The sequence below is a fragment of the Caretta caretta genome, chromosome 6 (assembly GCF_965140235.1).
Source record: "Caretta caretta isolate rCarCar2 chromosome 6, rCarCar1.hap1, whole genome shotgun sequence".
Classification (NCBI taxonomy): domain Eukaryota; kingdom Metazoa; phylum Chordata; order Testudines; family Cheloniidae; genus Caretta; species Caretta caretta.
In genome coordinates, this window is record NC_134211.1 from 122,956,469 (window position 1) to 122,978,455 (window position 21,987).

Genomic DNA, 21,987 nt, shown 5'->3' on the forward strand with positions numbered 1-21,987 from the left:
TAATTCCTTAGATATTTCAGTATTAGCCCCATGGGGAGCTAAAAATCCTTTTAAAGACTAACATCTTGTGTTCTGGAGGGGGGGGGGGGGGAATTGATATCCGTTCTTAGTAGCATGGGTCTTGTCATGCTGCTAAATCCTAGAGCATCTTTTTGTATAAACAGTACAACTTTTCTTTAAGTACTCCCTGTCTGTAACCACTGTGACATGCCATTATTTTTTTTGTTTTCATACTTCTATAATAATTTGAAACCTTCTGATGAAAGGTGTTGTATAAATAAGCTATCTGTTTTAATTGGCATGGAATCTGTTCAGCCTTAGGTAACCAACAACAAAAAAAGTCAACAAGTAGAGGAAAACAGCAGAAAGAGGTCAAAGCTGAGAATGTAGAGGTATGTTACTTGATATTTGTAAATATGAAAATTGAATAAAGCGTATTAACAGATTCGGGAGTGTCTACAAGAAGCAACTGTACTACGTAGGTGCTGTAGCTGAAATAGCAACCACTGCTTTGACTCATGTCTTCACTGGTCTGCTTGCAACTTGCAGGTTAGTTTGTAACTACTGTTGCATTGCTTTTTAATTTTCTTCTTAATATATTTAGTCTTAACTCTTCACATTGGGAAGTTTCAGAACTTTCTGCTTACAACCAAACTTTAAATATTCAATGTGAGCAATATTAATCCAATTTTAGTATTCTTTAAAAGACCACTGCCCTTGCTACTCTGATCAGTTTGTTACCATAAATATTGTCTTGAGATGTATTTAAGTAGACATGGGAACTTTGTATGGAATAGTGTCTTTAGTGGGAAATACATATATATACACTTCCAAAACAGTTTCTCAGAATTGGCATATATAGTTTATAGCAATGTACAAATTAAGTTTGGCCTTATGCTTTTATAGACGAGCACATGCACCCTTACATGAGCTTTATATGCACATCAGTAGTTTTTTAGGCAAGTTGGGTTGCATGCAAAAGTATTCTGCAAAAATCCTAGACTTGTGCACGCACATCAGGTGTTTTTTGCATAGAATTTGTGAACAAAACTGCATGTATGCTTTTAAAACTAAATGGGCCTAATTTTTTGTTATGGGCCAAGCCTATTAGGCTTTTTGGGAGTCTTAGTTAATATCTATTTGAGTGTCATACTGTTGTGTGGCTTTTAACTGGTATCTGCAAGATACTTGACTGAGAGAGTTTTAAACACATGTAGCTACAGAATTGGCATGTTCAGCTAGTTTTTATGGGATCAAATGTACAGTGTAATCATGCTTTTTCAAAAACTGATGGAATTCTGAAATGTTTTGGAGAAGTTGTCTGGTTCAGATACTCCTGTGCATTTTCAACACATCTGGCCAAATCCTTCTTGCTTAACCATGTGTAACCACAGTGACTTAGTTACTGGTCATCAACCCTAATTTAAATTAGTACAGAGGCATTTATCTGGAATATGCAGATATTCACTTTCTATATGCACACATAAAACTTCACTTGCTGCATCATAAGGAAACAGCATGCAGAGTGCCTTGTTTCTTAACTACCACTTCAAAATGTAGCATAATACTCCATTCCTCACTGAAGACTGTACTGAGAGTTAAGTAAAACTGTCTTTGAATTGAGTGAACAAGTGCCTGAACAAGCTTTTCACGCTTAGATCACTGAACAGAATTTCAGAAGTTGCAAACAATCATCTTCAGATTGAGAGGAGCATCTCAAAAAAACTGTCATCTTTCTGTGCCAAAAGCTTAACCCACTGAAAATGGGGACTAGAATAAGCCATCCTAACTATAACACACATTCTTTTTAGAGCTATTACCGCTCTCCTGCTGGTAATAGCTAACCTTAAGTGATCACTCTCGTTACAGTGTGTATGGGAACATCCATTGTTTCATGTTCTCTTTGTATATAAATCTCCCCACTGTATTTTCCACTGAATGCATCCGATGAAGTGAGCTGTAGCTCTCGAAAACTTAAGCTCAAATAAATTGGTTAGTCTCTAAGGTGCCACAAGTACTCCTTTTCTTTTTGCGGATACAGACTAACACGGCTGCTACTCTGAAACCATTCTTTTTAGGGTGGTTGCAGATGTGTATTCCACTCAGGTGTGCTGGAGAACTTTGCCTAGTGATACCTGTAGGGGCAGTACTCTAGCCCCTTAGCCCCTCCCTGGGTTATTTAAGGGTGGTGCCACCCAAATCCCCTCAGTTCCTTTTCACCACCTGCCACTAGAGTCGGAGCATTTGACATGGTAGTTTACCTCACTCTATCTGTTTTTTGGGGCCTTTATTGTATATAGGTTAGTTTAGTAGTACGCTTAGATTGAGTCATAGTAGGTAGGATAGACAGATAGGGTATGTCTACACAGCAAAGAGAAACCCATGGCTGGCCCATGCCAGTTGACTCCGGCTCCGGGGACTCAGGCTGCAGGGCTCTTTCACTGCTGGATAGACTTCTGGCTCGGGCTCAAGCCCGAACTCTGGGACCCTCCCACCCTGCAGGGCTCTAGGGTTTTTCTTTGCAGTGTAGACATACCCATAGCTTAACCCAAGGGTTAAACCTTGTCAGTCATGTGGGGTGTCTGTCCCCACTAGTTACCCCCACACGCAGTGTTTGTTGTGCCTGGGAAAAGGGCACATCTAAAGAAGGGAGTTCATCTGCCAAGTCCTTTAAAAAGAGAACACTGGTGACAAGCTATTTGCATCTGAAGCGCAGCACCTTCTAGAGCAGGCCATGAGTCGTCCCCCCCAGCCCCCTTGGTACTAGGGATCTCCACAGACTGTCCAGCCTTGCGCTCTCATTCAGAGATGACATGTTGCTTCCAGCACAGTCTGGTGCTTCACATAACAGAAAGGGGGTTCATTCACCTTCCTCTAGTCCTCCGAGGAAGAGGTTCAACAAGATGGACCGAGACCATTCCAGGACTCAGAGGTTTCTCTTCGTCTTCTAAGAGGAGTGCTGGCTGGCACTATAATTCCTCCAGTATGCAGGTTGGAACTGGGCTGTCTCACCGATTCCCAGTATCACGACGAGATGTGTTGGACACTGTACTACCATCTCCAGTATTGGCCGTGTCATCTGTTGAGTCCAATACCGATGATGTCAGCGTTGGCACTAATTGTACGCCATTGGCATACCAGGCAGTGTCAGACCTGCTCTGCCTTTCCTAGCCTGATTCCCCAATAATTCAAGAGCATTCGGCAGCAAGAGATGCTGCTTCTGCTGTGCCCTCAGCACCATGTGGTCTGATCGCAGAGATGTCTTGTTCGTCAGCACTGTATTCTACTCTGCCTAAGACTTGAAGTTCAGAGTTGCGGTCAACATCCTTTTTCTTAACAAGCAGCCTACTGGTGCAGATGCTTTCTTCAGCACCGACTATGTCTTTGCTGCTGACCATATCTTTGGGATTGGTACCTGTGATGGGTTACCCCCCTGGGGTGCCGCCTGGAACTGGGGTACCACTGAGCCTGCCTGACCCACCAGCTTGGGCTTCCTTTTCACCCTGTAAGGGTGTGACAAGATGCAGACACGCTCCCGGCCTCACCAGCACACAGGTAGGGACACCCCTAGCTGCAGCTACACACACACATACTGAGATCAGCTCTGCATGGGAAGGCTCAGCTAAGACACCTCCCAGTTCCTAAGGTACCCACCCCCCTTTGGAGGGTAAACCCAAAATTATACTGTCTTGCGCTGCACGAGGAACTGTACAGCATAAGCTCATAACATTCGCCCCCTCCCTCAATGTGGAGAGAGAGATGGCTTTCTGTCCCATGTTATAATTTCCACACACCGGTTTTAGGCAAAACAAAAACAAGTTTATTAATTACAAAAGATAGATTTTAAGCGATTATAAGTGATAGCAAACAGATCAAAGCAGATTACCTTAGTAAATAAACAAAACCACAAACTGAGCTTAACACACTAGATAGGTAGGATATGAATTACCAAATTCTCACCCTGAGTGATAAACAGGCTAGTAGATTCTTAAGGTACAAGCTGCCTTGGCTTTCCCAGGTTTTCATACAAAGGCTAGCAATCCCTTAGCTGGGGACCATCACTTGCCCCTGTTCAGTCTTTATTCCTCAGGTGTTTCCAGGTGTGTTGTTGTAGGGGGAGTAAGGTACCATCATGATCTCATTGTCGCCCTTTTATATCATCTTCTCACTTGCTGGAAAGCTCTTTTGCTGTTACCTGTGTCAAACAGTTCCCATTGTGTAGTGCTATCTCTGAGAGGTTTCTATTGTATACAGTTCCTGGGGTAATCCTTGTGCTTGTGTGCATTTCCTCAACAAGCCATTAATATTGTTTGGCCTTTTTACTGTTGTATTCAAAAGGCCGCGTGTGGGTGTTTTCAACCTCACAACGTGTTTCAGTAACACATACATAACCAAACTTCAAAACTTCACATACAACAATAGCACATACAATCCGATGAGATATTACTGTCTAGCAGATCAAGACTTTTAGAATGATACCTCACAAGGAATATTTTTGTACAAAACATATCCTAATTACATGACAGTGAATATTGGGGTGCCAGGGTGTCGCAGTACCTCCCTCGTTTGCTTTAGTATTGTGTGGAATTGTGATGCCTCTCTTGGTACTGGAGGCACCAACTGCTCGTTCATCCTTGGTACTGATGCCATCTCCATACTGGTTTTTGGATGAGGAAGGTCATTTGCTTGCCCTGATGGGGATTGCTCCTCCTCTACCAGTGGACAACTTGCTGGTCTTGTCGAGACAGAGTTTGGGGACATCTTCCACTTCTCCCTCGCCTTTTGAAGCACTGTTCTCGGAAATCCTCAGGACCATCCTCAAATCACTGTCTGTATAGAGATTGTCACGGTTCTAACAGTAGGGATAGGGGCCCCTGCCCTAGTACCTATTGGTCACCAATGCCTAATCCCTATTCCCAGTTGCCTCCTTGGAATCCTTCGTACAGTCCTTGGTCTGCCAAATCGTGTATTTTGATGCAGTACAAGGCAAGGTTGCCCATTCTGGCTGCAGTTTCTTGTCCTGAGTCACCTCTATTACATGCATAGTCTGAGTTCATTCCTCCTGACTGGTCCAGACTGATTCTCTCATACAGGAGCTTCTATTGGCCCTGCACTCTTCCTCATCCTCTCCAGATGACTCTTCCTCACCTGTTCCTGAGATTTTAAGGATTTCCTGAGGTGTATGGCTTCTGCCTTGGGCATTCAGGCGGAGTTCATGCAGGAGAAGACACAAGTTGCTGGATATTCTCCAGGTGTCAACTCCAGGGATGGTGGCTCTCCAGGTAAACTAAGCCTTCTTGGAGTTTGCGAAGTCCTTGTTGAATATCCCATCTTCATTACCACCTACAGCAAAGCATTCTGAGAAGCGCTATAATGTTCTCATGCAGGGATTCAACTGCTTCTGCTCCCATCAAGCCCCTAACTCGCTTATGGTAACAGCAGTAAATGACCAATCATGACAGAGGAGATACAAATCCACCCCCAAGAACAAAGAATCTAAGAGGCTGGACTTGCCAGGGATGGAGGGTTAGAAACTTACAAGACTATAATTACATATGTGCATTGTAAATCAGCAGGCATTGTTAACTATGGACTTGTCTTCATAAATAGCAGCACAGCTGCACTAGGGTAGCTGATCCGCTGTAGCGCTTTAGTGAAGGTGCAGTTACTAGGCTGACAAGAGAGCTTCTCCTGTGGGCTTAGTTAATCTGCCTGTTAGGGGCCTTATTCCTTCACCCACTTACTTCCCTGGTCCTTCTCGCATAAACAGAGAGCAACAATACCTGAAGTCCAAAGGTGCAAACAATTCAATGTTTATTGGGGTGAACTTCCAGCAAGCATGATTCCAGTTTCCTTCCTTAGTATCCTCCTTCCCAGCTCTGACACCACAGAGCCTTACACCTGTGTCCCTGTTCCCATTCCTGCCCTTAGCCAAACATGATTCCAATTTCCCCAGCCCCATTCCCTGTTCCCATTTCCCCCACCCGCATGCCCACCCTCCACCCCCCTACTTCCTGATTGACTGCAGACTATATAGTAAAACTTGAGTTCTGCTTTGCTATACCTTAACCAATCATGTTCCTGAAATTTAACTAACCAATCCTAACATATTGTAACATGATTATGTACCCAATTATATCCCACCACCTTAATTAGTTTACACCCAGCAAAATTAATTATACAGCAGACAGAAACAATCACAGAACCAGACAGAGACCATGCAAATAAACAATAGCAAAGTGGGAACTATAATGACAAAACAATACAGAAGTGAGGATTTCACATCCCAGCTATTGATAAGTGAGTTCTTGCCAGACAGGATGCTATCAAACTAAGTTTCCTTTTACATTTTCTAGGCACTTCCCTTTCTCTGGAGATGATAGGCACTATCAGGACAGGATTGTATTCCTAACAGCCCAATAGCACCTTATTTCAATGTGACTAGTTTGGAATGTGAGGATGTGACTGTTCGCTTCCCAGCTTATGGCTGCCTCTGTTGCTTAGCCAAAGGCCTTAGCCTAAGAACAGGGCCTCAGACTGTCACAGTAAGAGAAGGCCCTTACACCGTCAGACAGTGATTTTGATTCTTTTATACCTCTAAATCTAGCCAAGAGATAAGAATACACCTAAATTCTTAAAGTACAGGCCTTTGCAGAGAGGCCTGAATATCTATATCCTAACACTGCCTCCCCGAGAGGCAATAGCTATGTTGATGGGAGAAACTCTCCCTCTGACATAGCACGGTCTACACTGGGTGCTAGGTTGATATCACTGTCACTCAGGGGCGTGGATTTTTTACACCCCTGAGCAATGTAGTTTATACCTATATAAGTCTTTATGGTAGACCTGGCCTAGATATGACTTCATCAATTGAGACACTATCTCAAAATTCAAGCCAGAAACCTCCAGGGAAGAATTTAAGGTGTTTGTTGGAGAGGGCCATCTGGTGGCCAAAACTTCATTGCAAGTGGCCCTGGATATGGTGGACGACTCTTTTAGAATTACAGTAGAACCTCGGAGTTACAAACACCAGAGTTATGAACTGACCAGTCAACCAAGCATCTCATTTGGAATGGCAGTATGCAATCAGGCAGCAGCAGAGACCAAAAGAAAGCAAATACAGTACAGTACTGTGTTAAATGTAAACTACTAAAAAAAATAGTAAAGGGAAAGCTTAAAAAATTTGGCAAGGTAAGGAAGCTGTTTCGGTGCTTATTTCATTTAAATTAAGATGATTAAAAGTAGCATTTTTCTTCTGCGTAGTAAAGTTTCAAAGCTGTATTAAGTCAATGTTAAGTTGTAAACTTTTAAAAGAACAACCATAACATTTTGTTCAGAGTTATGAACAACCTCCATTCCCGAGGTATTTGTAACTGAAGTTCTACTGTATGGCATCAGCTGTGACTATGAGAAGGGCCTTATGGTTGCAGAATTCTGGCATAGTTCCTGACGTTCAGCAGTGTATCAAGGACTTACCTTTCAATGGTCACATTTTGTTTTTGGAGAGAACTGATGAGACTTTACATTTTGTTTAAGGACTGCTGGGCCACTTCATTTCCTAGGGGTTTAAACCCTGTCCAGAAAGAGGCATAATTACGGAAGTCAGCAGCAACAGTACAGCTCACAGCCATTTTTCAGGCTGTAATCTTTCCCTGTTAAGCAGCAGGACTCCTCTAGGAAAGGGCATAGATTGCAGAGGAGGAAGCCTTCTGTGTCTAATTTTAGCTAGCAAGCCCAGCCCATTGTCCTCCATTGAGTAAGCAGCCATTTTGACTTTCAGGTTCAGGACAGCATTCCATTTGTGACTTCAGTGCCCCCATCTCTTCAGTTTGGGAATAGGTTGTCTTGCTTTTATGGTGGTGCTTGGGATACAGTAACCCCTGACAAATGCGTGCTAAGCACCTTCAGATTATGCCATTCAGTTCCTCTGCATCTCTCCTACCATGTCCCTCCTCAAGAACCCTTTTTGTGAGCCACTGTTTCTTCAGTTGGTCTAAATTCTACATGCTTAGAGAGAGCTATAAAGGAGGTCCCGCTGCATCACTGGGAAAAGGGATTCTATTCCCGATATTTCCTGGTCCCCAAACCCAAAGGAGGGATGAGACCAATTCTTGATCTCCACATCAAATACATCAAATACATGTGATTCCGTATGGTCACTCTAGCAATGATCCTTTTTGCATTAACTCACAACTGGTTTGCTGCCCCAGATCTTCAAATGCTTATTTCCACATAATGATTTCCTCAAGCTATAGGAAGTTTCTGAGACTTGTCATGGTAGGTCAACATCAGTATGCTGTGCTTCCACTTGGCCTGTCCTCAGCTCCTCGTGTTTTTGTCAAATGCATGGTGGTAGTGACTGCATACCTCAGGAAAAGAGCAATTCACACCTTCTCGTATCTGAACAATTGATTAGTGAGGGTCAAGTCAAGACAAGTCCTCTTGCGTGTTCAGTTCACATTGTTACCCAGGGTTTTCAGAACCCAAAGCAGTGGCAACTTAACTGTTTCACTCCAGGCGGTGTCAGGAATAAATCAATGGGAACACAGTGCTTCCTGATGATGAAAATTGATAAAATAAGTATGCTCTTATCTAAAACTACTATTTATTAAATTTAAGCACACAGATATAAGCAATAGGTTTAGAACATCTCAAATAATTACCTAGAATCTGAGATTGTCTACTGCTGACCTGCTGCTAATTACTCACTACACTCTCTTTCCTGCCAGGGAGTATGGCATCAGGAAAAAGTCTCTCGGGATAGCTTCAGAGAACTGTTCCAAAGTACACTCTATTGTCTTTTTATAACTAACCTTTATAAAACACACTGCTCATAGTAACCCCTACAGGTTCATCATCTCTCCTAACTTCAATAAACTACTTATCAACAAAACATTCCTAACAGTCTTAGTCATAATAAGCTTCTGTATCAAAGGTGCCCAAACTCAATGTCTCCATCCACTTATTTTCTTTCAGTCTCAATTTGTTGACTCTTTTCTCCTCTCCCATTCTGGTTAGCAGAAACTGCATGCCTACAGCTAGTATTTGACCTTACCTCCAGAAGCATGGCTTGTCCAAATTAACCCTTAACGATGTGGTGGTCTATTTTATTAATTCAGGGTGGCTGAATGCACACAATATGGATGCAATTAGCTTGATCAAATTCTGGGGTAACATTCCCCTCAATTCCAGGGCAACAACAATGCACCTTTTCAATTATGTGAGTTCAATTAAATGAGCAATTCCAGGCAATTTGTTGCCTGTATCTGTCTCTCTGCTTTCACACTTCTACTGCCATCTATGTGTGCCTGAAGTTAAGTCATATGGCTGCATGCACTTACATGGTCCACATGCAAGATTTCACATTCGTCCTCTTCAAACCTGGTGGAGGTTGGTCTGTTGCCCAAATTGTCAGGTATTGGATGGGCTGGTCCAAGTGCATCCAGTGGTTCTGAACTCCCTTCAGTGGTGGACAGTTCAATGCAAAGTATACCAAGGTGTTCTCTTTGCTTGTGTTCTCCCCACATCCCCTTAGAGAGGATCATAGTGACAGATGCTTCCACAATAGGTTGGGCAGCACATCTGGGGGAATTGAAGATACAAGGTTTATTGACAGAGCAGGAAGCATCTCTTCATATCAGTGTTGTGGAGCTTCGGGGCATTTACAATGTATGCAAGATATTTCAAGTGAAGATTGCGTCACAGCAGTTCACGTACTCACTAACAACATCACCAGAATGTATTATGTGAACAAATGGAGGAAACCACTCCAATCAGCGTCATCAGGAGATGATAAAGTTCTGGCAGTTCTGAATCAAAGAGAACATCATTTCCGCAGCTGCTTGTTTACCAGAGGCCCAGAATCGCTTGGCCAATCATCCAGCAGGAATTTCTCCCAGAATCACAAATGGTATCTGAAGAGTGGTATACTGAGGACCATGGGATATTCCTGCTATTGACCTGATTGTGACAGACGACAAGAAGTGCAATCAAGTTTGCCCTCGAGCAGGTCTCAGTCCAGATTCCTTAGCCAATATCTTTCACGTGAATTGGGGATCAGCATTGATGTATGCTTTCCCCTTGATCCCACTCATTCCTCAGGTCATTCTCAAGCCAAGAATGGATCATGCCAGACTAATTCTTATAGCACCAGTTTGGCCAAGACAAGGTTGGTTTTCTAACCTCCTCAGTCTTTGTCCACCCATTCCTCTTCCTTGTTGACCCAATCTATTGACTCAGTTCTGTGGTCAGATTTCACAGTCTGCCCCCAGTATGAATACTAGTATGGTTAGATAAAGAAAACTGCTCAACAGATTCTGCTTAGCAGTAGAAAGCCCTCCACTAGGGCCTATCTATTTGGAAAAGTGGAAACATTTTCCCATTTGATGCCGAGGCCGGGGGATTCAACTGATGCAATCCTGCATTCAGGACGTCCTGGAGTACCTGTTACACCTTCAGTCCTCTGGTCTGTATCTCAGTTTGTTGAGGGTCCATGTGACAGTGATTTCAGCATTTCATCCTGAAATCCAAGGACAATCAGTTTCCTTGAACTCCATAGTAGTCAGATTTCTGAAAGGGGTCTCTTGTCTCTTTCTACCAGAGAAGAAAGTGAGACTTAATACTGTGTTAGCCCTCTTATGGGTTCTCCCTTGGCAACTTGTTCTCTGTCTCTCCTAGGCAGAAAGACAGGGTTTCTTGCAGCCATAACTTCTGCGAGAAGAGTTAGTGAGCTGTAGGGCCCTGATGGCAGACCCTCTATATACTCAGTTTTTCAAGGACAAGATTGCCTTGACACCTCATCCTAAATTTTTAGTCTCAGGGGGTGTCACTATTTCATCTTAACCAGCATGTTTACTTACCCATATTTTTTCCAAAATCTCATTCCAATGCTAATGAACAGTGTCTTCATTCCTTGGATGTGAGACAATGCATGGCATTTACTTGGAAAGAACTAAACCATTTTGTTTCCTTGTCTTTTTATTTCCTTTGCGGATTGCAAAAGGGTCAAGCGCTCTCTATGCTGGCAATTCCAAGGCGGATAACATCCCATGTTACAACCGCTTGTTATGGGATAGCTCAGACCCCGCCTCTGCAGAGATTAAGAGCCCATTTGACAAGGTCCCAAGTGACATTGATCGCATTTCTCAGTGACATTTCAATATTGAATATTTGCAGGGATGCTACATGGTCTTCCATACATATTTTTACCAAGCATTATGCTGTTACATCTGCGTTCAGACCAGACATGAATTTTGGGAAGGCAGTCTTGTTGTTGCTCTTTAAGGAGACTTCAAGCCCCGCTTCCTTCTGATACTGCTTGTGAGTTACCAGAGTGGAATACATGTCTGCAACCACTCAGAAAAGAAAAGATTGTTACTTACCTGTAGTGTAATTGTTGTTTGAGATATGGGTGCAGACTTATATTCGCCGATTCACCCTCAGTCCCCTCTGCCTCAGAGTCTCAGTTCTTGACATTCAGTATGAAGGAAGTGACGGGGAGCAGGGCAGCACTGCCCTTAAATAACCTGGGGAGGGGCCACAGTCGTGAGCACCATCCCTTTGGGTACTGCTAGGCAAAGTTCTCTAGCTTTGGTGCACTTGGCATGCACATACCTGAGTGGAATACATATCTTCATCCACATCTTAAAGAACAACAGTTGCAGCACAGATAAGTAACAGTCTTTCAGGATTCCAGTGCTATAATTTAGGATGGAGGTCTTCATTCTGTCTATTGCTTGGCTAATGTGCCTAAGTATTGGAAGTACGCTCACCCTGTAACATCACCAATATCTAGGTAAAACAGGCAAGCTGAGGATGAAATGTAAGCCTCAAACTCAAAGCAAGGGAATTCAGTTATCTCAAATAAGACTTAAGGAGGATTAGATCTAAATTTAATCTTCTAGAGCAGTGGTTCTCAACCTTTCCACACTACTGTACCCCTTTCAGGAGTCTGATCTGTCTTGTGTACCCCAAGTTTTATCTCACTTAAAAACTACTTGCTGAGAAAGTCAGACCTAAAAATACAAAAATGTCACAGCACGCTATTACTGAAAAATTGCTTACTTTCTCATTTTTACCATATACTTATAAAATAAATCAATTGGAATATAAATATAGTACTTACATTTCAGTGTATAGTTTATAGAGCAGTATAAACATTTAATTGTATGAAATTTTAGTTTGTATTGACTTCACTAGTGCTTTTTATGTAGCCTGTTGTAAAACTAGGCAAATATGTAGATTAGTTGATGTACCCCTTGGAAGACCTCTGCATACCCCCAGGGATACGTTTACCCCTGCTTGAGAACCACCTGATAGAATTTCTTTCCACAAATTATCTTGATTTATGGAGGACTCCAACTACTGGTCACTTCTTTTAACGTAAGTATTTGTCCCAAAAATGTGTTCTGGATTGTTATCTAATGACTAAAGTCCTGTAGTACTTGCAATAATATGGACTAAAGTTGAAATAGAAGTGACAATAACCTCTCCTTTATTTCTACTATAAGAACTGGTTTAAATGTTTGTTTTGTCTACCTTGTGCTGTTACAGGCACATAAACATGAAGTGGAAGGAAATACTTTAATGGATCAACTAACTGAAGTCTCTGTCAGTAACTCTAAAAATCCAACATCAGAAGTCCATCAGGAAGAGACCCTGCTGGAAAAGGAAAACATATCGGTGACACACATTCCGGTTCCATTGAGACAGAGAACACGTTCTTTTGCTCCTCAGAACTTTGTGTTTCAGCCCCTAGATGGTTTAACAACTTATAAAGTTACACCCATGACTCCTTCCAGGGCAAATGCATTTTTGACCCCCTGTCTCTCCTGGAGCCCTATGAAAATTGAAGCGTAAGAATTCCCTCTTCTAACAACTTTGCTTCCATTACAACTTAGACCTTGGTGATGAAAAAGGATTCAGATTGCAATGTCAATTCTGCTGTGGAAATCTGTCTAATGTTAAACTGTAACAGTATGTCAGCTGAAGGAGATCTGACATTTAATGAAATGCTTTCTGATCACTACCCGCCAAGCCTATATTTGACTGTGTAGTGGTAAAGGAAATATAATCCTGTGCCTTTAGAAGTAGAGCTCTGTGCAGTCTCTTGATATATGCTATGAAATACACACTTGTTGCTTTTTAGTAAAAATAGTTTGAATTCTCAAGGCACAAATGTTTAACATTTAGATTTGATTAACTGTACTTAAAAATGCCTTGTTCCTGTAATGTAGTATATTATTGGCCATGTTAGCCAATTTTAAGGCATGCCAAGTAACTCTTTCTAACTTTTCTGTTCCTTAGTAATATTTCTAAAGAAGAATCAAGAAAAGAGTGTTTGTTTAAAAGTCAAGCTTCACCTGCTCAGGAAGGGACTGATAAAAGCTCTCAAGAACAGCAAATTGGTACACGTTCACTGAAAGTGAAGGATGGTATAGTATTGTGATTCACATTTAATGTAATCTTCTCTTCCTTGTTTGGCAAATGCAGTGTCCTGGTGATCAAATATCCTTCATATGTTTTTTCAGAATGTGTCTCAACCAAGACGCAAGATGCTATGCAGAGTTCAAATGAAACTATTCCAGTGTCTGCAGATATCCCAGCAATTGAAACCAAAGGAGGAGAAACAGATCATGATGTACCCTATTTCAGGTTTGTGTTAAGATTAGCGTCCTACTTAGCAAACAAGACTTCAGAGCAGAGCACTAAAAACTAGAATATCCATAAAACACAAACTCAATAAGTCACTTTAAACTCTAATAACACAAATAGTAAGAGGTTTTCATGGTAGTTGGATAATCTGAGTCGTGTTTAACTCTCATACTGGCCTTTCCTAGAGTTCTTAAATCCAGTGACAAACCATCTCTTAAATGTTAATTTTTAATAGATCAGTGTCTTCATCTTTCTATATGTACCAAGCAAATATTAATTACTATTCTCTTTGTGCTTTGTTTGTATTCTATACATATTGAATAAAAACCGTTTAAAGTGATGAAGACGAATGCCTTCTTAACCCTAGGAGAGCGAGCTGAGAAAGTTCCTCTTTTTATCAGTCTCCAAGACTGGCTGCTTAGAATATATGAGCAAGCTATAAAGCCTATCAAACCATTCCTAGAGCAGAAAGAAGAAATCTTTCCCTCCTAGTAAGAGACTAAGAGATAACACCAGCAGCTGCAAAAGTACTAATGGCAGTTAGGGAGAATCAATTTTACTCTAAAATATAACAGAGGTTGGGTATCTCACTTTTTTCTTTTCTTTTTAGAAACGTTCTTGCCTCTGAGACTGAGAGGCTGATGTCACACTGTCTCCAGTGGGATGGAAAGTTTGACCTGGACATACCAGAGGATGGTAAGAGAACAAACACGTAGTAGGGCACAGAATGGGTTTCATCCCAACCCCATATTGTCTGATCACTGGGGATGGGGGAAAAAGCATAATTTATTTTGACTGTATGGGCCAAATTGCATTGGTTGGGACACATGAAAAAACTGTATTTGGCAAAGTTTAGAGTTTATCCAGAATATTTTTAAATGTTAACGTTAAAGCTCACAGAGTGTCAGAGTTTCAGGCTAGAAGGGACCACTGGGTAATCTAGTGTCACCTCTTGTATAATACAGGCCACCAACCCTACCTAGCACCCACACATTAACCCAACAACCGAAATGAGATCAAAGTCTTACAATCCACAGGACACTAGACTATTATGAGCCACAGGCAGAGACTAGGAGGGACTGAGGTACACCAGTGACCGAGGCCCCCACAATTGCAGGAAAATGATTAAGTGACATACACCCAGATAATCCTGGCAAGTGACCTGCACCCACATGCTGCAGAGGAAGGTGAAAAAACCCCCAGATCTCTGCCAATCTGACGTGGGGGGAAATTCCTTCCCAACCCCCACATATAGTGATTAGTTACAGCATGAGCATTTAAGTCAGAACCAGCAGACCAAGCACCTGAGAGAGAGTGTACTTGGTGCCACCTCAGAGCTCTGGCCCCCCCTCAGCGTCCCATCTCCAGCCATGGCCATCTCCTGATGCTTCAGAGGAAGGCGATAAATAAAAACTCTCCCAGAATAGCTGGGGGGCGGGGGAAATCCCTTCCTGCCCCCTTCTGGTGGCCAGCTGAAACCCTGGAGCATGAGATTTAGGATGTAGCTTGCTGACACTAACAAAGTAAATGGAGTTGTACACCAAAACAACTTGTCATTTTCAAACTTTGCCCATTCTGTGCTTTTTTGGGTGACTTTTACAAAAAATAATAATAAAAATGCATGGAACATAGCCAAACTATATAATAGCTTTTAAACCAAATTTAAGACTTAACATAGAGTAACTGTTCTTGTCTGGGGAATATGAGTCCAATGCCATAGTCAGACCTCCTCTTTAAAGATCTCTGGAGGTTGTGCTACTTCTAAAAGTATCTAGCATGCCTAGAAGGGTTGCATATAGTGGTTGGCTGCTGCTCCATATGAGCTGTTTTGAAACATTGCTCTGGATGTAGTGAATCTGAAGTCAGGTTATACAGGAAGCGAATTCTGGCACTCTACACTATTAGACATAAATAGATTAAACCACAATAATTGTAGAATGAAGTGTTCTTTTAATGTGTATCTTCAACTGTTAACTTTTTACCATCAGCAAAAGATCTCATTCGGACAACAGTTGGTCAAACGAGACTGCTCATAGCAGAGAGGTTTAAACAGTTTGAAGGACTGGTGGATAACTGTGAATTTAAATGGGGTGATAAGGCGACGACATGCACAGATCTGGATGGATTTTGGGATATGGTTAGTTTTCAGGTATGCACTTAAAATGTTAAAGTACAACAAAACACAGAACCTCTACGGAATTCATGTGAAACTTCTTCCAATCCACTGTGTTCATTTTATGGAGGCTGCATTTGTAGATTTTTCAGACCCTAATATATTGTATTTTGTGTACACAAAACAAAATTATAGGTGCTGGTTTAGTAGTCTAATGGTAACCTGTACACTGTAACACAGCTGTGTATGATCCCAAGGTGGGAGTACTGCAGAAGCTAAACAACTTGCCCTGTTTTGAGAGTAGTGGGGAAGAACATCTACAGACCCCCTTCTGTGTGTTTCAGAGAGCAGTAGTGAAATGCATTTGAGCCTGGGGGAAATGAGCCTTTCCTAAACTGGAATTTATTAGTGCCTCTTGTGTCCTTTTTTTAAAAATCAAAAGGCAAAAATGTATTTAGCTTGCAATTATCACCCAAGGGAACCGGAGTTTGTCCTTGGATTTTCTCAGGGAAGTGGGTGGGTCTGCCTCCTGGAAAGTCACAGGCACTTGGGAAGAAACCTTTGGTTAATGCAGCCAACTTTGTATATGCTGAAAGAATGGAATATGCTGCTACACACCTATTCGGTTGCTGGAAAGGCATCAGAAAACCTTTACCTAGGAGGAAACATGACAGTGCTGTGGAGACAAACTTGGCATAAAAAAATCCCCCAGTTCTGCCCAGTTCTCTCTCACTACTCAGTCACTTGCACATGCTGCAAGTGAGAGATGGGAGGAGAACTGGTGGAATCGGATGCACGTTACCGCAGAGAACCAGCTCACCAGGGACGGACCAAGTGTTGTAACTCCAGACTGACGGGACAGCAAACTCCTTATCACATTCAAAGACAAGCCAGGGAGATGGTACTATTGTAGTACAAATTTATGTCTATAGTCTCAGGCTGTCAAGAATAGGGACTGAATAGGCTAGGAAAAGGAATCTAGGAAAGGAGGCAGAGGTATAGCAAATCTTGCGACAACTCTACACTAAAAATGTTTCCTACCTAGGAGAGAGCCTGCCCTTCTGGGTGTTCCCATTGTAGGTACTGTTGCACAATAATGTGTTCCACATAGCCCTTAAACCTAACGATTTCTAAGAAAATTTCTATGACACAACTTAATTTCTCACTCTTGATTTCTAATTCAGCATGTGAACAGTAGGCTGGAAGCGGACTACTTTAATTCTAGGTGCTGGATTTCCTGAAGGTGATCCAATGTTTTCTTTCATTGGATCATCCAGTGTGGCAAGGGCTGTTTTGAATAAACCCAAGTGTCTTTGAATCTAATATGTGTATATTAGTGTTGGTCACATCAGCTATGTTAACTGGGAGCCAGCGATTCATTTCTCCCACTAGAATCTGTTGGTAGTTCTATATTTAATTGGAAAAGGTACAGAAAAGGACAACAAAAATGATTAGGGGTATGGAACAGCTTCCATATGAGGAGAGATTAATAAGACTGGGACTTTTCAGCTTGGAAAAAAAAAGGCTAAGGGCAGATATGATAGAGGGCTGTGGAGAAAGTAAATAAGGAAGTGTTATTTACTCCTTCTCATAATACATGAACTAGGGGTCACCAAATGAAATTAATAGGCAGGCAGCACGTTCAAAGCAAACAAAAGGAAGCATTTCTTCACACAACGCACAATCAACCTGTGGAACTCTTTGCCAGAGGATGTTGTGAAGGCCAAGACTATAACAGTTAAAAAAAAAAAAAAAAACTAGATATATTCATGGAGGATAGGTCCATCAGTGGCTATTAGCCAGGATGAGAAGGGATGGTGTCCCTGTCCTTTGTTTGCCAGAAGCTGGGAATGGGTGACGGGACGGATCACTTGATGATTACCTGTTCTGTTCATTCCCTCTGAAGCACCTGGCATTGGCCACTGTTGGAAGACAGGATACTGGGCTAGATGGACCTTTGGTCTGACCCTGTATGGCCATTCTTATGTTCTTAATGTAAAGGTACCTAAATACACAATAAACCGCCTGTTTCATGCTTAAAGAACATTTGATTGAAATAAGTTACACTAGATTTACAGCTGCATATCTCAACCATAACCTAGTTCTGCAATGTTTTCTTGGATCTTCATCAGGTAGAAGATGTGAATAAAAAATTTGATAACCTTAGTAAACTTCAAGAGAATGGTTGGCAGCCAGTTAACATCCCAAGCAAAAGAGCCATCAAGGTATGTGCGACTCCTAAAAGTCTGCTCTAAGACTTAACATGTAAGAGTTTTGAACAGTTCTAAATAACTGGTAGAATTTTTATAGTATAAGGGTACTATGCCTCCTGAAGCCCTGCTCATCCAGTTTTTCCTCTCTAAATACAACCAGTAACATTACAGAACTTTCAAAAAACAGTCTTCACCCTTCCCCCACCCCAATTAATTGTATAAGCCACACCCCTGAGCGACATAAATTACACAGACTTAAGTGCTTGTGTGGACAGTGCTATGTCAGGGAAACCAGGTGTTGGTCCAGTTGTGCTGGCAGGGCATGAGGCAGTGTTTCCCTACTGACCCAGTTATGGGACTGTCCGCCACTGCTAGGGCCCTGAGCTGGCACCTGGTGGAGTAGGGTGGGCCTGGGTACCCCTACGCCCTGCCACTGTCCCACACATAGGGCTGGCTGCATACTCACCCTAGGCCAGAGAGCCTGCATCGGAACTCAGAGATTGCTGGGTGATTGCTTGCCCCAGCCAGGAGGCTGAGAGCTACAGACTGTTTGTTTGCTCTGCTCCACCCAGAGGGCCAGAGCTCAGAAACAGCTGTTGTTGAGGGCCATAAACTATTGACTACTCCGTCCACACTCAGAGCCAGAGCCCAGACCTACTGCTGTTTGCCTCTGCCAGAAGGGGGTGCCACAGACCCTGAGGGGGAAAGCGGCTGCAAAGCCACAAACTTCAAGTGTAGTAGCTCAGTTGTGGTCTAGAGAGAGGACTCTGTCGGTGTAATATTAACTCAATTTGATTTTTCAGGTGAGGTCTTTGCAGTCATGCCAGTGGCAAAACGAGGAAGTTATGGGTGACTTTGCTAAACCTGTGCTGTAAATGCTAAACTGTAATAAAGGGGAGTAAACGTAGGACAGTTCCACTATTGGGGTTAGAATACTTTTGATTTTTTGGGTATGAACAGTCTGACACACTCCAAAAACATAACTGTTAAAGTATTTAATACAGTCTGCCAAGTGGAAGGTAGGTAATTGCTTCCAGTGACTCATTGGACTAACAGTCAGGGCTGTGTGCGTTCCACAGTTTGGCTGTAGAATCCATTCTTTGCTGCAGAACTATGCACCAGAATATAAGCTTCAACTAAAAAAAATTGTTGGACCCTTGTGGTTAGGAAGAGAAACTTTTACAGGTAAGCTAGTAGCGTCCCTTTTGCTGTAGTCCATGATGTCCTGCATCTCTATCTCCTGGCCACTAGGAGTCTCTGCAGCCCACTGCTTACAAGGACATGAGCAAAAGAAACCCTGATTGCCATCAGCAAGGTGTCAGAAAAAGTTTTGAATTATAGGCTTTTACTTCAACACTCCTTGAAAAGAAATTGCTCTGCTCTTTTTGTCCATTCCCCAAACCCAGAAATAGTTGAATGATAGTACAAGAGATCATGGACATGAACAGGGATGACCTCTCCAGAAATTAGCAAAAAGAAAAGGAGTACTTGTGGCACCTTAGAGACTAACCAATTTATTTGAGCATGAGCTTTCGTGAGCTGCAGCTCACTTCATCGGATGCATACCGTGGAAACTGCAGCAGACTTTATATACACACAGATCATGAAACAATACCTCCTCCCACCCCACTGTCCTGCTGGTAATCGCTTATCTAAAGTGATCATCAAGTTGGGCCATTTCCAGCACAAATCCAGGTTTTCTCACCCTCCCCCCCCCCACACAAACTCACTCTCCTGCTGGTAATAGCTCATCCAAAGTGACAACTCTCTACACAATGTGCATGATAATCAAGGTGGGCCATTTCCTGCACAAATCCAGGTTCTCTCACCCCCCTCCAAAAAACACACACACAAACTCTCTATCCTGCTGGTAATAGCTCATCCAAAGTGACCACTCTCCCTACAATATGCATGGTAATCAAGGTGGGCCATGTCCAGCACAAATCCAGGCTTTCTCCCCCCCCCCCCCCACCTTTTTTCCTACCCCCCGCAGACGTTCTGGTTAAACTTGGAGAGTGGTCAGTTTGGATGAGCTATTGCCAGCAGGAGAGTGTGTGTGTGTGTGTCCCCGGAAAAAAAAAAAGGGGGGGTGAGAGAGCCTGGATTTGTGCTGGACATGGCCCACCTTGATTACCATGCACATTGTAGGGAGAGTGGTCACTTTGGATGAGCTTTCTCACCCCCCCCCCTTTTTTTTTCTGGGGACACACACACACACACACACACACACACACACAAACACAAACTCACTCTCCTGCTGGCAATAGCTCATCCAAACTGACCACTCTCCAAGTTTAAATCCAAGTTTAACCAGAACGTCTGCGGGGGGTAGGAAAAAAAGGGGGGGGGGGTGAGAGAGCCTGGATTTGTGCTGGACATGGCCCACCTTGATTATCATGCACATTGTGTAGAGAGTGGTCACTTTGGATGGGCTATTACCAGCAGGAGAGTGAGTTTGTGTGTGGGGGGGTGGAGGGTGAGAAAACCTGGATTTGTGCTGGAAATGGCCCAACTTGATGATCACTTTAGATAAGCTATTACCAGCAGGACAGTGGGGTGGGAGGAGGTATTGTTTCATGATCTCTGTGTGTATATAAAGTCGTCTGCAGTTTCCACGGTATGCATCCGATGAAGTGAGCTGTAGCTCAGGAAAGCTCATGCTTAAATAAATTGGTTAGTCTCTAAGGTGCCACAAGTACTCCTTTTCTTTTTGCAAATACAGACTAACACGGCTGTTACTCTGAATCCAGAAATTAGATTTCTCATGCCCATCTTTGTATGGGCACTATTTACAGTGGCCAGCAGCTCCGAAGATGTTTTTGCATAACTGCTTTTTGTCTCTAAGCTTTAAGATGCGATAGAGATTCTCTTTCTACGACTTTCAGAAGAAAGCTGTCCCAAGTGGGATATCTAAGCCGAAACAAGGGGCTGCTGGAAGAACTGCTGCCCGAAACCGTATTGCTGCCATAAGAGCAGCCATGAAGGAGAAAATGAAGCAGGGAGAGACAGCAGCTGACTTTGCAGCCCAAGAGATGCCAAAAGAAGAAGAAAAGGTGGTGTTTGAGGCAGGATTTTTCAGAATTGAAAGTCCTCTCAAATCTTTTCCAGGTCGGTGAAGTTCATTCCTATTACTGTGATCCGATACTGCTGGTGGGACTTCCTCCCCCTGTGCTCCAGTTTGAACTTTGTGGATTATATTTGATGCTGTTGTCTCACTTCAGTGTCAGGTGGAATGGTATTTCACCTTTGTGTAAGTTCATTACACACAGAACTGAAGGCAGTTGTTTTGCATGGATGAAGTTATTTGAATGAATTCACTCAATTGAGATGTCTACTGAAGTAAATCAGGCAGTAATGTGACAATGTTTTGTATACAATTTTCAGCACCTGGTTAACTACAAAGCTTTATGATGAGTATTCTTGCTTTACTCACATGACTAAACAGCCTCTAGATCTCTGTAAATAGGTTCTGCCCTTTGTTACTGTGCTAGACACATAGTTAAGAGAGCAAAGGAGTACACAAGATCTTTCTTCTACTGCAATCTAATTATGAAATCCTTTTTCTCAATAGCCTTGTTCCCAGTTGGCTCTGAGCCATTAGGAGCGGTGTTCAGCTTCTTTTCTCTACCATCTTTCCAGGTGTTCAGTCTGATTCTAAGAGTGTGTTCTCAACTCCTGTTGTTCTTGGGTATAGATTTATCTTCCCAAAAGTAGCAGAATTCTTTTAATGCACGTGACTAATACCTTGAGGTCTTTGAATTAAAAGGATTCAGCAACATTGGCTTTAAATGCCAAGATGGTGTCCACTAACAAATCTGAATCTGTCAGTTGAAACAAGATGAGTAAGAGATACTCTGTCACTGGACCTACTTCTATTGGTGAGAAAGACAAACTGTCAGGTTTACACAGAGCTCCTCTTCAGGTCTGGGACATGTACTCGGAGTGTCACAGGGAAATACAAGGTGTAACAGATTTTTTAGCATAAGTAGTTAACACATCAAGGGACCA

General features: G+C 42.5%; 1 protein-coding gene across 3 annotated transcripts in view; it reads left to right on the forward strand.

Annotated features, from left to right (window-relative positions):
• The window catches only part of DLGAP5 (DLG associated protein 5), a 46,849-nt gene that overhangs the window by 12,978 nt on the left and 11,884 nt on the right, over positions 1-21,987 (forward strand). For 2 of the 3 annotated variants that reach the window (XM_048854201.2, XM_048854202.2), the window contains exons 7-14: positions 316-392; positions 12,553-12,854; positions 13,306-13,433; positions 13,530-13,653; positions 14,264-14,349; positions 15,642-15,802; positions 17,899-17,991; positions 20,865-21,087. In XM_048854201.2, the coding sequence (XP_048710158.1) occupies positions 316-392; positions 12,553-12,854; positions 13,306-13,433; positions 13,530-13,653; positions 14,264-14,349; positions 15,642-15,802; positions 17,899-17,991; positions 20,865-21,087 (1,194 nt within the window). The remainder of the gene's footprint in view (positions 1-315; positions 393-12,552; positions 12,855-13,305; positions 13,434-13,529; positions 13,654-14,263; positions 14,350-15,641; positions 15,803-17,898; positions 17,992-20,864; positions 21,088-21,987) is intronic. The other variant, XM_075129977.1, reaches the window with a different exon arrangement.